The sequence below is a fragment of the Staurois parvus genome, unplaced genomic scaffold (assembly GCF_062004578.1).
Source record: "Staurois parvus isolate SC_StPar_1 unplaced genomic scaffold, SC_StPar_1.0 ptg001263l, whole genome shotgun sequence".
Lineage (NCBI taxonomy): Eukaryota > Metazoa > Chordata > Amphibia > Anura > Ranidae > Staurois > Staurois parvus.
Window position 1 is genome coordinate 4348400 of NW_028319059.1, and position 16586 is coordinate 4364985.

At 49.6% G+C, this 16586-nt stretch overlaps 2 protein-coding genes across 4 annotated transcripts in view; one reads left to right on the forward strand and one right to left on the reverse strand.

The window, feature by feature from the left end:
- Positions 1–665: 665 nt before the first annotated feature.
- Positions 666–12501, forward strand: LOC149437726 (uncharacterized). The gene is made up of 3 exons (XM_089660697.1): positions 666–796; positions 4837–4933; positions 9369–12501. Exons 1-3 carry the CDS (start codon positions 691–693, stop codon positions 9649–9651), a joined length of 486 nt encoding a protein of 161 aa, XP_089516823.1. The 5' UTR covers positions 666–690; the 3' UTR covers positions 9652–12501.
- XPNPEP1 (X-prolyl aminopeptidase 1) overlaps positions 12001–16586 on the reverse strand; it is a 77294-nt gene continuing 72708 nt past the window's right edge. For all 3 annotated transcript variants that reach the window (XM_089660696.1, XM_089660695.1, XM_089660694.1), the window contains exons 19-20: positions 15680–15778; positions 12001–12381 (exon numbers count right to left, since the gene is read on the reverse strand). In XM_089660696.1, the coding sequence (XP_089516822.1) occupies positions 12253–12381; positions 15680–15778 (228 nt within the window). In that variant the 3' untranslated portion in view covers positions 12001–12252. The remainder of the gene's footprint in view (positions 12382–15679; positions 15779–16586) is intronic.

The following is a 16586-nucleotide window of genomic DNA, read 5'->3' on the forward strand; positions in this document are numbered from 1 at the left end:
TTGTCAGCTCCATCCAGTGGCCATAATGCGGTATTTTCCTGATTCATCTTATAAATGAAGAATATCCAGCCTGGATGTAACAGCTGATCTTTGATTTAAACATACATTTTAAAACAGAAATGAAAGGCAAAACATCTGTGTATAGATATAAATGCATTACAAATACCTTCTTTTTTTCTTTTTTTTTTATAAGTGATCACATACCCTCTGTGCTGCATGAGGAGCTCAGAAATCCAGGGGAGGAGAAAAAGCAGCTCACTGGCCTTCCCAGTGAATTGCAGTGGAGGAGAGCAGGCAGAGATTCCAGCACAGCCAGAAAACTGACCACGCTGTGCTCTCCTGCTTAGTGTGGTCAGTTTTTAATAGGAAAGCAGAGGGACTGGCAGGAACACCAAGGATTTCACACAAAGGAAGCAATACAAAGAACAGAATAGTTTTGCACACAAATACAGGGTACAGCAGGCACAGATCAGGAATAGGAAATGTTGGGTTTACATGTTCTTTACCGATCACAGATTGGTGTTAAATTGGATCTTTTCTGTCTGTCCGGAGTTCAGCTTTAATAGAAATAAAGGGATAAAAGGAAAGAAAAAAAAAAAAAAGTGACACGGAACTTTAAAACAAAGCCGCTGCCATAGAGACCGTATTTGACCAGATCGGGTCACGTGACTTGGCTGCGGACAGTTTTAAATGGAGAGAGTCCCCAGTATGGATGCAAACAGCTCGGACGGGCTGCATGTGGTCGCTGGTAATCGCACAGACGGAGGAGACCCGGAGACGCACAGCGAGACGCCCGGTAAGGGGGGAAAAAAAATTGAGAAAAAAAAAAGACGGGAAAAAAAAACTTTGCTTTAAAACTTTTGCCAAGTTGCAGACAAAAGCGGATCCTCAGTGTTGTGTATTTGATTCAACGCCTCTGATTAATTATGCAGCTATTCCCGCGAGCAGCGCCGCCGCCAACACAGCAGCCTGGGGACAGCACAGGGGGGGCTTCAGCACACGCAGGGTGTAAAGGGGCCCATCCGGAGAGACGTACAAAACCAAAACAATGATTGGGAATTCTTTCTTTCTGCATACTCGTTCCAGATCACTGACCGTCTACCAGCACAGAGAGCCAGGCGGGCAGCATTTTCAGAAGGAATGGCATTTTCGGCAATGACAGCCCCTTTTAGAATGAAGCTCAGCTGGCGTCCGTTTAGCATCACATCACAGGGGCGGTGCTGACCAATCAGAGGCTGGCATGACTGCCACAATGTTGTCAAAAATTGAAAAGGGAGTTTGAGAAAATTTGGGGAAATTAAAAAAAAAAACAGACGCTATTTAAAGTGTATGTGCGGTCAAAATGTATTTTTTCATTTGTTTAGTTTTGGGTAGAGAAGGGAAAGGGTTAAAACCTGTCATGTTTATTCTGTGCTGTCTGTGTCCCAATGTGGAAATTTTCCTTCACTTTCTGTACTGGAGATGCAACAGGAAGAGAGAGGAAAGTCAAGATAATTCCCCTATTAGGCAGTTGTGTCTCCATTGGAAGATTTCTGCTCCATTCCTGTTCTGGTGACAACTTTCAAATTTAGAATTTTTAATTACTTTTTGTATCAGTGGTAATGGAAAACAGGACAAATAGGGGGACGCAGACAGCAGCAATGAAACCCTTTCCTACACGTTAAAGCGTTACTGAACCCAGGACCCCGCATTCACTATATCCGCTCTCCCCGGACCCCGCATTCACTATATCCGCTCTCCCCGGACCCCGGACTCACTATATCCGCTCTCCCCGGACCCCGGACTCACTATATCCGCTCTCCCCGGTCCCCGCACTCACTATATCCGCTCTCCCCGGACCCCGCACTCACTATATCCGCTCTCCCCGGACCCCGCACTCACTATATCCGCTCTCCCCGGACCCCGCACTCACTATATCCGGTCTCCCCGGACCCCGCACTCACTATAGGGTCTCCCCGGACCCTGCACTCACTATATCCGGTCTCCCCGGACCCCGCACTCACTATATCCGGTCTCCCCGGACCCCGCACTCACTATATCCGGTCTCCCCGGACCCCGCACTCACTATATCCGGTCTCCCCGGACCCTGCATTCACTATATCTGGTCTCCCACAGTACACAGAACATGGAAATACAATTATTTAAGTAAATATAAACTGCTAAATGCCTTTTCTCATCAGCAGTATATAGCAGTCTTGTGACTTCTATCAGTGTCCAGCAGAGCACTGGTTAAAGCTTGTATGAGGAGTTTTCATTCTCCCCTGAATGTCCTATGAGATTGCATAACCCCTGACCCTCTGTCCGGATGGTGCTGATTGGCCCTGTGCTGATCACACTCTCCCAAGAGGAAAAAAAAAAAAAAACACTCTAGCAATACACACCAAACTGAGCATGTGCAGAGTGTCCCCTGAGGATCTGTTCTATCAGGAGATTAAATGGGGAACATGGAAGAAGGGGAGGATCAGAGAAGTCAGGATCAAACATCCTTTTTACACAATGCGGAGGATTAACCCCTTAGGTTCCATGTTGAGTATAACAAGCGTGCTTTACTGCATCTACAGACTGATTGTACTGTTGGGGGTTTAGTAACACTTTAAATTACATTAAATGTAAATCTTGCCTTTGCTTTAAAAGACTAGTTTAGCCGGTCCTATCCTCTGAGCCTTCCTATTGGCCCTTCATTGGGACAAACAGCTTCATGGATCAATGGGGAAGCACAGAGATGCCGGAGAGGCGGAGTCATCCTCGGCCATTATAACTGCCTATAGCTCAGGATCTACTGCTGGGGCTGATGGGAGTGATGGTGTCAGTACAGCTCACCTCCAGTTATGGCATTTACCTTTGTTTGTTGTAATTCCATCCTTGTTATTATCGGGTCCCCAGCCGCTCACCTAACCATCTCCCATAGGATTCTACTGCATGGAACGTATTGTGTGCAGAGGACTTACCCAACAGAGTTCATCCCCCCGTGTACACATCCAGAGGCTGCTGCTGGGTGACACCCTCTACAATGTGGTGTCAGCAGACGCAGAGCTCAGGGGACTCTATAGCGGGAGTCCCCAAACATGTCAGCATGAGGGGTGCCTTGGGAATGCTACAAGGGTACATGGGCCGAAAAAAAATCAGTTTCAAAAAGAATCCCCTCCTTACATCCAGGAGTGCCCATCAGAGCCCCCCCCCCTCCCCCCTTACATCCAGGAGTGCCCATCAGAGCCCCCCCCCTCCCCCCTTGCATCCAGGAGTGCCCATCAGAGCCCCCCCTTACATCCAAGAGTGCCCATCAGAGCCCCCCCTCCCCCCTTACATCCAGGAGTGCCCATCAGAGCCCCTCCTTACATCCAGGAGTGCCCATCAGAGCCCCCCCCCTCCCCCCTTACATCCAGGAGTGCCCATCAGAGCCCCTCCTTACATCCAGGAGTGCCCATCAGAGCCCCCCCCCCCCCCCCCCCCCTTGCATCCAGGAGTGCCCATCAAAGCCCGCCCCCCCCCCCTTACCTCCAGGAGTGCCCATCAGAGCCCCCCCTTACATCCAGGAGTGCCCCTCAAAGCCCCCCCTTACCTCCAGGAGTGCCCATCAGAGCCCCACCCCCTTACATCAAGAAGTGCCCATCAGAGCCCCCCTTACATCCAGGAGTACCTATCAAAGCCCCCCCCCCTTACATCCAAGAGTGCCTATCATAGCCCTCCTTATACCCAAAAATATCTTTCAGAGTCCACCCCACTTACATTCAGAAAGGCATATCAGAGCACCCCCCTTACATCCATCCAGGAGTGCCTATCAGAGTCCATCCTTACATCCAGGATTGCCTATCAGAGTCCCCCTCCCTTATGTTCAGGGTGCCTATCAGAGTCCATCCTTACATCCAAGACTGCCTATCAAAGCCCCCCCCCCCCCCCCTACATCCAGGAGTGCTTATCAGAGCCCTCCTTATATCCAGAAATGCCTTTCATTCAGGAAGGCATGTCAGCGCTCCCCTTACATCCAGGAGTGCCCATCAGAGTCCCCTCTCCATACATGAAGGAGTGCCTATCAGAGCCCCCCCCCCCCCCCCTTGGTGCCTATCAGAGTCCATCCTTACATTCAGGACTGCCTATCAAAGCCCCCCCCCCCCTTACGTCCAGGACTGCCTATCAGAGCCTTACTTATATCCGGAAATGCCTTTCAGAGTCCACCCCTCTTACATTCAGGATGGCATATCAGTGCTCCCCCCCCCCCCCCACCTTATATCCAAGAGTGCCTATCCGCACCCCCCCTTAAAAAGAGAAGGCACCATTGGGAGCACCGAGGGAGGGTCATGGCTGGCAGTGGATGTGCCAATCTCAATTGTACAAGCCGGCCAGGAGGGGGCCAGATGTGGCCCATGGGCCATAGTTTGGAGACCCCTGCTTTATAGCCTCCCCCTTCACTCTGCCCCTGGTTACTACATAAAAGGTTATGCAAGGAAGGGAAGGGAGGAGCTGGGGCAGCACAGACAGCAATTAGGGTTTTGACACAGAGCGGAGGAAGGGCGCTATGCTGGAACTCCCCCTGGAGTGGTCACACTTCCACCAATACTGAAGCCACATAATAATCATCATTTATGGGCAGGAAATGCTGCCGGTGGTGCTTTACATGCAACCTATGGAGGGGGTGAGTGGGTCTCCTCCACAAGGTAGTCCCAGGAAGAGTTACCCTTTAGGTGTGTTGTTTGTCTGTTCCCTGGTCCCCCCCAATGTAGCATGCATGGACCAGGACTACAAGGCAGTGCAGGGTCCATGCTGTACTCCATACTGCCCCCCGCAGGTCCCCCCTGGCAATGACTGTACTGGGTTGACCAATCCTTTCCTCCATTGCAGTGCTGAGAGTGATTACCATGACAGTGATGTCCCTGGCCGCCGGCATCCTCATCCTCACTGCCGTCCTCTGCGCCAGAGCCTGGCACAAGCACAGCAGGTACGTCAGACCAATTCATCCTCAACAATCCCCACCTTTCCTGTATCACATCTGATCAGCTGCATTCAGAGCGGTGTGGCCATAGGACTCTCCCTGTATCATACATCCTATTTCCTGGGTGGAGGACATCCAGCATCATCTAGCTCTTTGCTCCCCAGTCCACTCCTTTTATTCATTGGATTTCAGTTGCTGCAAGCTCAGCAGCACATGTGGGTGATTGGCCTGCAGCCTGTGTGGGATCGCCCACTTCTCCAGACCAACATCCGCCCAATAGGGCATTTTGATATTTGCATGAGTACTCCCACTGCTTGCCTCAGGGTTGAGGGCTCTTGAGAGGAGGACTGAGGCAGGGTGCTGTGATGTTTTAAGGAAGCTATGTACAACACCCTGCCAGCCCCTCCCACCAGCCACGATCTACCTGCATTGCATAGAGAAGCACGGAGACCCAGTAATGACATCACTGAGTCTAAAATAAAGAATGTTCAGAAAACAAAAGTTTGTTTAAAAATTATATTAGCATGTTGATTGTGGGAGAGAGGAGGAACCAGGGAAGGCAAACAGTCAGACTAGACTGCAGGTTTAAAAAGGAATGTCTTGAGATACTTTACCTGTCACCATTCCCACATGTATACTCACTGCCTCTGTGCTGCTCTGCTGGGAGTGAGGAGAAACATCTAATACTTCCAGGAATGGGGAAGGGGGGAGCATGCACTTACTCTCCCTATTCCCCCTTGGGACAGCACTAGTTCTTGGTGATCAGCTCAGCACCAGCCATAATCTGCCTGCATTCCATAGAGAAGAGGAGAGAGGTGGTGATTATGTCACTGGGTATAAAAAAAGATCTGTAATGAATAATTATTTACAAATGCTGTTACTACAGTGATGAGGAGGGGTTAGTGATTGGGTTTCATCTATTGGTGTTACTAAACTGGGACCCTGCATTCACTATATCCGTTCTCCCCGGACCCCGCATTCACTATATCCGTTCTCCCCGGACCCCGCATTCACTATATCCGGTCTCCACGGACCCCGCATTCACTAGATCCGCTCTCCCCGGACCCCGCATCCACTATATCCGCTCTCCCCGGACCCCGCATCCACTATATCCGCTCTCCCCGGACCCCGCATCCACTATATCCGCTCTCCCCGGACCCCGCATTCACTATATCCGATCTCCCAGGATCCCGCATTCACTATATCCGGTGTCCCAGGATCCCGCATTCACTATATCCGGTCTCCCCGGACCCCGCATTCACTATATCCGGTCTCCCCGGACCCCGCATTCACTATATCCGTTCTCCCCGGACCCCGCATTCACTATATCCGGTCTCCACGGACCCCGCATTCACTAGATCCGCTCTCCCCGGACCCCGCATTCACTAGATCCGCTCTCCCCGGACCCCGCATCCACTATATCCGCTCTCCCCGGACCCCGCATTCACTATATCCGCTCTCCCAGGATCCCGCATTCACTATATCCGGTGTCCCAGGATCCCGCATTCACTATATCCGGTCTCCCCGGACCCCGCATTAACTATATCCGGTCTCCCCGGACCCCGCATTCACTATATCCGGTCTCCCCGGACCCCGCATTCACTATATCCGATCTCACAGGATCCCGCATTCACTATATCCGGTGTCCCCGGACCCCGCATTCACTATATCCGGTGTTCCCGGACCCCGCATTCACTATATCCGGTCTCCCCAGACCCCGCATTCACTATATCCGCTCTCCCCGGACCCCGCATTCACTATATCCGCTCTCCCCGGACCCCGCATTCACTATATCCGCTCTCCCCGGACCCCGCATTCACTATATCCGCTCTCCCAGGTCCCCGCATTCCCTATATCCGGTCTCCCCGGACCCCGCATTCACTATATCCGGTCTCCCCGGACCCCGCATTCACTATATCCGCTCTCCCCGGACCCCTCATTCACTATATCCGCTCTCCCCGGACCCCTCATTCACTATATCCAGTCTCCCCGGACCCCGCATTCACTATATCCGGTCTCCCCGGACCCCGCATTCACTATATCGGGTCTCCCAGGACCCCGCATTCACTATATCGGGTCTCCCAGGACCCCGCATTCACTATATCGGGTCTCCCAGGACCCCGCATTCACTATATCGGGTCTCCCAGGACCCCGCATACACTATATCCACTCTCCCCAGACCCTGCATTCACTATATCCGGTCTCCCAGGACCCTGCATTCACTATATCCGGTCTCCCCGGACCCTGCATTCACTATATCCGGTCTCCCCGGACCCTGCATTCACTATATCCAGTCTCCCACAGTACAGAGAACATGGAAATTCAATTATTTTAGTAAATATAAACTGCTAAATACCTTTTCTCATCAGCAGTATATAGCAGTCTTGTGGCTTCTATCAGTGTCCGGCAGAGCACTGGTTAAAGCTTGTAGGAGGAGTTTTCCTTCTGCTCTAGGAGAATGCAGAACCCCTGACCTCTATCTGGACAGTGCTGATTGGCCCTGTGCTGATCACATGCACTCTACCAAGGAAAAAAAAAAAGACTATCTAGTAATACACACCAAACTGAGCATGTGCAGAGTGACTCCACCTGATAGGTCTTATCAGGAGATAAGAGGGGAACACTGGAAGAATGGGAGGATCAGAGAAGTCAGGATCAAACAGCATATTTACACAATGCAGAGGATTAACCCCTTACGTTCTTCAGGGAGTATATCAAGTATGCTTTACTGCATCTTATTATTATAGTTCGCTCAGCGCTGTACATTACAAAGGGGGCCAGAACATGTGACAGAACAATACCAATACAATGCAAAACATGGGGGGATCGAGGGCCCTGCTCTTTGGAGCTTACAATCTAGGAGGGAGGGGATTGTGTTACAGGAGGAGATAGCTGTGGGGGATGGGGTGGTAGGAAGAGTGGAGGTCGGCAAGTTAGCAGGGGGTGGGGTAGGCTTCCCTGAAGAGGTGGGTTTTCAGGGTGCACCTAAAGGAGAGGAGAGTGATAGTCTGATGGGTTGGGGTAGGGAGTTCCAGAGGATGAGTGACACCCTGGAGAAGTCCTGGAGGCGGGCATGGAAGGAGACCAGGGAACTAGAGAGAAGGAGGTCTTGTGAGGAGCGGAGTGTGCGTGTTGGGTGGTACTTGGATATTAGGTCAGTGATGTAGTTCGGGGCAGTATGGTGGACAGCTTTGTACGTCAGTGTTAGGATTTTGAATTTGATCCGTTGCGCAATCGTAAGCCAGTGGAGGGATTGGCAGAGGGGGGTGGCGGAGATGGAGCGGTTGGAAAAGTGAATGAGTCTGGCAGCCGTATTCAGGATGGACTGAAGCGGGGATAGCCAGCGGTGAGGCAGGCCAGTGAGGAGGGAGTTGCAGTAGTCGAGTCGTGATATGATGAGGGAATGGATGAGCTGTTTAGTGGTTTCTGGGGTTAGGAACGTGCGGATTTTGGCGATGTTGTGGAGGTGGAGTCTGCATGTTGCGGAGGAGTCGTCTGCATGTTGCGGAGGTGGAGTCTGCATGTTGCGGAAGAGTCGTCTGCATGTTGCGGAGGTGGAGTCTGCATGTTGCGGAGGTGGAGTCTGCATGTTGCGGAGGTGGAGTCTGCATGTTGCGGAGGTGGAGTCTGCATGTTGCGGAGGTGGAGTCTGCATGTTGCGGAGGTGGAGTCTGCATGTTGCGGAGGTGGAGTCTGCATGTTGCGGAGGTGGAGTCTGCATGTTGCGGAGGTGGAGTCTGCATGTTGCGGAGGTGGAGTCTGCATGTTGCGGAGGTGGAGTCTGCACGAGTTTGTTAAAGATTGGACTTGGGGCTGGAAGGATAGGTTGGAGTCCAGAATGACACCAAGTACTCTGGCCTGCGGGGCGGGCTTGATGGTGGCGTTGTTGGATGTGATGGAGAAGTCAATGGGGGGTGGGGTCCGGGCTGGGGGGGGGGGGGGGGGGGGAGACAAGAAACTCGATTTTGGAGAGGTTCAGTTTAAGGAAGTGGAGCGACATCCAGTCTGATATGTCGCTCAGTAGGTGTGTGATTCGGGCAGAGACTGAGGGGGTGAGGTGGGGGGTTGAGAGATAGATTTGTGTGTCGTCGGCATATAGGTGGTAGTTGAAGCCGTGAGAGTGTATGAGTTGGCCAAGGGAGGAGGTGTAGATGGAGAAGAGAAGGGGCCCGAGGACGGAGCCTTGAGGGACCCCAACAGAGAGGGGGAGTGAGGGGGAGGTGGTAGCATTATAGGTAATGCTGAAGGAGCGTTGTGACAGGTAGCAGGAGAGCCAGGAGAGAGCAGAATCTCTGAGGCCGAGGGAGTGAAGTTTTTTGAGGAGGAGGGGGTGGTCGACTGTCGAAGGCAGCGGAGAGGTCAAGGAGTAGGAGCATATACAGACTGATTGTACTGTTGAGGGTTCAGTAACGGGTCATGTGTCCCTCTTTGCTCTGTGCAGGCAGTACAGACGAGCCCGGGACTATGAGGCCAGCGTAAAAACCAGCTCCAGCAGCCTCCCCACCACCATGTCCGGCATGAGGCGGATCATCAACATCCACAAATCCATCATTCTAATGAGGAAGCAAGAGAAGCCCAGCCCACAGGTCTACTTCATCTACAGCAACTTGGCCATGGCCGATGAGGACCAGGAGAAACCTCCGGAAGACACAGCGCCCCCTATCATCCCCGGAGACGTCAAGTCCAGCGGAGTCATCCTGAACCCTCGCGTGTTCTACGTCTGACAGGTGCAGTTGCACGGTACAACGTGTGTACGGAACGCTGCAATCCAGTGCTTCTCACCAAATGGGGGCAGGTCTGACAGTTTCCAGGGGTAGTCCTACTTGGCCCCCATCTGCCTACTAATTACTAAATCGCATACACAACGAGCCGGGCTGATCACTCTGAAGAGGCCCTGTCACCAGACTGTTCATTTCCACGACAATTTGAAATTGTACAATCAAATTTATGGGATGAAAAAAAATGGGTGCACTGCCATTCTTCATCCTGTAAACCATTAATTCTGACAACTGTCATTTTTTTGACTCCTCCTAACTTTATACATTATTTGAACCCCAATGAAGGGGGGAGATCTTAAAAGTGGTTTTAAACCCAAAAATGTAATATACTGCAGATTACCAATCAGATGTGGTGGCTGCATTAGTTTTCTTTTTTTAGGCTTTTCCCCCTCAGTGGCTGGATCACCAGCTGAAAACAAAGGGTTCGTTCACACTAGTGTCTGAAGAGAGATCTGCATTCAGATAGCTTTTCAGAGAGCATTTGTCAGGCAGTGAGAAGGTATTGTATCCACTCCTCACCACCTGCTTTAACCCCTTGAACGAGGCACTAGTGTGCCGCAACGACGTGCATTGCACATGGCTGAGAGACGCTGGCAGAGCGCCCCCTTTCTGTTGAATGGGTCACGTTCAGCAAGCCCCATCTGATTTTCTGCAGCTTCCAATGCACACTGTCAGAAGCTCACAGTGTGCAGAGAAATCAGAGTAAGCCATTTCAGTGGAGTGGGGTAGGCAACCTTAGCACACCAGCTGTGCTGAAAGTACAAAGCCCATCATGCCTCTAAGTGTCATGGCGGTCAGAGTCTTGCAATAATTCATGGGTCCAAAAATGTTGGAGTGCCTAAGATGCCACGCCCTTTCCTTCCCAGCCTGAATGTCCCTGACCCGCCCCTTTCATTCAGTGGATTTCAGAACTTTCAGTCATGGAAGCTCAGCTCATATGAACAATCTGCATGAATATACAGTCTGCCTAGAAACACCCATTCCTCCAGACTGAAGTACGCCCATCAAGGCATTTTTATATTTGCATAACTCCTCCCATTGCTTGCCTCAGGGCTGAGGGCTCTTGAGAGGAGCACTGAGGCAGGGTGCTGTGATGTTTTCAGGAAGCTATGTACAGCACCCTGGCCAGCCCCTCCCACCAGCCACGATATACCTACATTGCATAGAGAAGCACAGAGACCCAGTGATGACATCTAAAATAGTCTAAAATAAAGTGTGTTAGGAAAACAAAAGGTTTTGTTTAAAAATTATATTGGCATGTTGATTGTGGGAGAAAGGAGGAACCAAAGGCGGCAAATATAGTCAGATTTTAAAAAACAAATAGCTTGAGATACTTATTTTAATTGTCACCATTCCCACATGTACTCACTGCCTCTGTGCTGCTCTGCTGGGAGTGAGGAGAAACATCTAATACTTCCAGGAATGGGGGGGTCATGTGACTTACTCTCCCTCTTCCCTCTTGGGACAGCACTAGTTCTTGGTGATTGGCTCACCGCTGTCACATGGGTGCAGATAGATCTCTCAGCCTTGTGTAAGCTCTAAGGCAGGCCATAGACGACGGCCGATAAACGAAAAATCGGTCGGCGACGTTGCTGCCACCATCGTCCACGAAAAACAGCCGTTTTTCGTGGATTCTCCAGCACGACCGATAAAAGTCAACGAGACGATCCACGAAAAACGGCCCCACTAATGGCGTGAATATTGGCCAGTTTTTCGTGCGGATGAAAATCGGCCAATAAACGACCCATCTATGGCCTGCATTAGTTGTGTGTATTGTCATAGGAGTGATTTCTGCCTTCTGACACCCCAGTACACAGGATTTCCAATGAGCGGCAGCACACCGGATTTCTGCCTTCTGACACCCCAGTACACGGGATTTCCCATGAGCGGCAGCACACCGGATTTCTGCCTTCTGACACCCCAGTACACGGGATTTCCCATGAGCGGCAGCACACGGGATTTCTGCCTTCTGACACCCCAGCACATGGGATTTCCGCTGAGCGGCAGCACACGGGATTTCCGATGAGCGGCAGCACACGGGATTTCCGATGAGCGGCAGCACACGGGATTTCCGATGAGCGGCAGCACACGGGATTTCCGATGAGCGGCAGCACACGGGATTTCCGATGAGCGGCAGCACACGGGATTTCCGATGAGCGGCAGCACACGGGATTTCCGATGAGCGGCAGCACACGGGATTTCCCCTGAGCACACAGTAGTGGGTAGGCTGATGCTCATTACCTTCTATTGTATTCAGTTCCTCCCAAAAATAATCAATAAAAGAGAACACAGAAATGATTTGCTTTCATTTAATTGTCTGCACTGCGATTCTTGTGTATAAATTCCAGATCATTACGTCATTCCGGGTTCAATTGTCATCTGCCCTTCCGCTCAGCACGCTCCTAAAACACGCCATTAAATGTGCCACATAAAAGACCCGGCTGTAGGGCTTGGACTCCACGCCTTGGCACAGGCAACGGAAGTGCCAGGGTGTGCTGCACAAAAATGACACCGCCGAAGTAAAAAAAGAAATACTTTAGAAAAGGGTTAATGGGATTTGCAGACGGGCTGCGTTTCCTTGATCAGCCATTGGAGGGCCTCGTGGCGTCCTTGCATCTCCAGCTCGGCGCCGACTACGTCCCGGCACTTCTTATGGTAACCATTCAACCACTCCACCTGAAAAGCAACAAAGGACGACTGAGGTGTTAAAAGGAGCGTAGATGGTCTTCCTGCATGTGCTTAATATGTTCAGGGTTAACAACTGAAATGCATTAAATACATATATTTTAATATGAAGTCAATATGAAATGCTTTATACATTTTGTATTTACCGTTTGCAACCAGCAGATAGCGCTCTAAGATCATTTTCACATATTTACCAGGCTAAGCATAACTGTGTTGCTGACCAAAAAAAAAAAGTCTGCTTACAGAGTTCAATAGCTGAAGCTCAGGTTACACGTAGAGCTGAAAAATCAAAAAAGTGATGTACTCCCTGATGTACAGAGAGCAGTAGCTTTCATTTTTCATTTGACTTTCTAATTGAAACTGTATAGGGAGAGATCCCTATACAGTTTCAATTAGAAAGTCAAATGAAAAATGAATGCTACTGCTCTCTGTATAGAAAACTCATAATGCAACATTTCTTTATACGGATGACACCTTGTATGAAATTAGTAAAATTAAGTTTTTGTAAACAAGAAAAAACTATTTAAACTCTGGAAATTAAAAAAATACTCTGCATTGTCCCTTCCCTCCAATCAGCATTTAGAGCTCTTCTCACTGATTGTAACTTCAGCTCCCCGCCCCCTGCTATTCAGAGCAGAGAGATCCAGAGTAAATTCAGCACTTTGAACCAATGTAGAGAAGTGAAGACGGCAGATAAACAGGTACAACTTATGTAAGAGGATTGATTTCATCTCTGTGTATCACATGAGGCCAGTCACTGCACTGGGTATATGCAAGAGTCTACAACCACATTAAAATAGTTGAATAAATATCTGAATTTAAATAAAACAAAACCTTTAAAGAAACTCCACAATTCATTTTTCTATCCTTCCATCTCCCTCCATCCTGATGTCTATCAGTCTGTCTGTCTGTCTATCCATCTCTCTGCATCAGTTTATCTGTCCTTCTAGCACCCCTTTGTCAATCAATTTGTCCTTTCTGAAAGCAAAAGAAGCTGCAACACTCTGTCCTCTGTTTTGTCACAATTTATTTTGCCATAGAGAGCTGCACAATACAAGAAATCTCATCCACCACACCCCGTTCCTCCTCCTCCAATGCGTTTCACCCCGGAGGGGGCCTAACCCCTTACTACTGTGTCCCTGCAACTTCTCACATCCATTTGTCTAGGAGTCTTGTATTCAATAAACCAGGGGAGAGCAATTCATTTTCCCAAGGGGCCACATGAGGAACTGGGACTGTTGTGGAGGACTGAACTTAATTCTGCTCAGTATTAATTCTGGACCTGGAAAGATCTAGAAGTATGTAAACATATAAAACGAACACCTAGTACAAAGAATAATAATCGGTAACTGCTCGTGAACTAAGGTCTCTTCCAAACAGGTGGTTGGGGGTGGTAAAAACAGCTGGCTGATTTTACTGCCCCTTAGACACCCATCCAGACTGTAAACTAACATCTGGATGGGGCTGGTCACATGCCGCGGCATTTTTAACTCGGTGTTCAATTGGACCGCTTCGTAACCACATACAATGCATGGGAGTGAAGAATCGTAGTGCGGCATTATGGAGTTAAATCGGGTGATGAAAAGGCAACATGACACCTTCTCCTCAGTGAGGAAGCGGACAGGCCCAGAGAGACATGCTGACGGTGAAGGCATCGAGGGCCAGATGTGGTCCTGGGGCAGCACATTGCTCAGGACTGCATTACACCTCATGTCTGTCTGTTAGTGTATCCATCTCCCTGCGTCCATCTCCCTGCGTCCATCTCCCTGCGTCCATCTCCCTCCGTACATAGGTTGGTCTAACCATCTATCAGCCTATTAGTTTATCTGTCCAACAGTCTCTGTCTATCAGTCCATTCATCCATCTGTCCACCCATCAGTCTTATCAGTCCATTCATCCATCTATCTATCCATCTGCCCATCAGTCCATCCATCCATCCGCCCATCCGTCCATCCGCCCATCCGTCCATCCGCCCATCCGTCCATCCGCCCATCAGTCCATCCGCCCATCAGTCCATCCATCCATCTGCCCATCAGTCCATCCATCCATCTGCCCATCAGTCCATCCATCCATCTGCCCATCAGTCCATCCATCCATCTGCCCATCAGTCCATCCATCCATCTGCCCATCAGTCCATCCATCCATCTGCCCATCAGTCCATCCATCCATCTGCCCATCAGTCCATCCATCCATCTGCCCATCTATCCATCTACCCATCAGTCCATCTATTTTTATTTCAGGTACTTATATAGCGCCGTCAATTTACGCAGCACTTTACATATATATTGTACATTCACATCAGTCCCTAACCCTCAAGGGGCGTACAATCTAAAGTCCCTAACTTACATTCATACATACACATATTAGGGTCAATTTTTTAGACAGGAGCCAATTCACCTACCAGCATGTCTTTGGAGGTGGGAGGAAACCATAGTACCCGGAGAAAACCCACACAGGCACAGGGAGAACATGCAAACTCTAGGCAGGTGGTGCCGTGGCTGGGATTCGAACCAACGACCCTAGTACTGCCAGGTGGAAGTGCTAACCATTTAGCCACTGTGCTGCCCTACCCATCAGTCCATCTACCCGCCCATCCATCTATCTACCCATCTGCCCCGCAGTCCATCCATCTACCCATCTATCTGCCCATCAGTCCATCCATCTACCCATCTATCTGCCCATCAGTCCATCCATCTACCCATCAGTCCATCCATCCATCCATCTACCCATCCATCTGCCCATCAGTCCATCCAGGGACGGACTGACCATTTGGAAACTCGGGCACTGCCCGAGGGCCCAGGGTCAGTAGGGGGCCCCATGAGATGCCCCTGGTACCTTTTTTATAGTTTGGGCAAGGACACAGGGGCCCCATGATCCCCTATTGCCCCGGGGGGCCCCATGAGTTGTCAGTCCGCCCCTGCATCCATCTATCTACCATCAGTCCGTATCAGTCTATTTATCTATCCCTCCATCTATCTGCCCATCAGCCCATCCATATATCTGCCCATCAGTCCATATCAGTCTATTTGTCTATCCCTCCATCTATCTGCCCATCAGTCGATTTGTCTATTCCTCCATCTATATACCCATCAGTCCATATCAGTCTATCCCTCCATCTGTCTGTATTTCTATCCATCCATTTATCAGTACATCACTCTATTCATCTACCTGTCCCCATCTGTCTGTACATCACTCTATTTGTCTGTCTTCCTACCTGCAGCTGCTATGTGTAGAAATAAACAGAGGTCTGTTACCCTTTACACAGCGTCCTATGACATCGGCCACTTACCTCTTTCTGTGTCAGTAGGTCGACGTTGATCATTTTGCTCTGTATAGGAACCAGCGTAATAGGTTCGAAGGTCAGACTTCCCCGATCTCGGAAATTGTACTAAAAACAAGAGATCACAAAAGGGCTGTTTAACATTTTTCCTGGCAAATTTCAGTTTCTCTCCAATACATAAAAAAAACAAGAATAGAGAAGCAGCTGCAAAAACAGACAACTACCTGGGGAAGACCGCTTAACGCTACATTAAAAAAGTGGAAAGTAAATTGTTTTAAGAGTCTTCCACCCCGAGGAGCCACATAATAATCCTTAAACAGTCAATTCCAGCAGTCCCGGCGTACTCCGGAAAGTTAGAAACTCATTAGTATTTATTTAAGGCTGCAGATTCGATCTCATTTTTGGGTAATATATATATATATATATATTAATAGGCCTCTCCTGAGACCTGGTGAACGGTAATGATACGGACTAAACCGCCATGGTCTATAAACCTTCAAGAGTCTGTTTGGGAAAGATTGTGCTTCAGTAGGCCGTACTGACAAGCAGGAGGATACTGGAAGATAACAATGCATCAATGTGGGAATACTTTTCTAGGTAATGCTTGGCTTAGTCTCTCCTAGACGTAAAGCTGGTTACGTATACTGCAATCTAATTGCCGCATCCACGGACAACAAGTCAATGTATTTAAAGCTGAACTCTAGGATTAAATTAAAAAAAAAAAAAAAAAATGAATAGGTCTCCCAGATCTCAACTACTACTACTGGGTGTTCCACCCATGCAGAACTGGGGACTGACCACTGTGATCCTTCCTTCCCTTGAGAAAAAGTCGGAAGTGACGAAACGCGTAGGGTCGTGACGTCAGACGCAAAACCGGAAGGAGCAGCGCAGCCATCTTGGATATGGTTTTCAGCAT

Excerpts from the sequence above, each read along its gene's own strand:
- LOC149437726 (XM_089660697.1), top strand. The coding sequence starts at position 691 with ATGGAGAGAGTCCCCAGTATGGATGCAAACAGCTCGGACGGGCTGCAT. Across the intron at positions 797-4,836 it reads GACGCACAGCGAGACGCCCG|TGCTGAGAGTGATTACCATG; the intron begins GTAAGGGGGGAA and ends CCTCCATTGCAG. Across the intron at positions 4,934-9,368 it reads GCCTGGCACAAGCACAGCAG|GCAGTACAGACGAGCCCGGG; the intron begins GTACGTCAGACC and ends TGCTCTGTGCAG.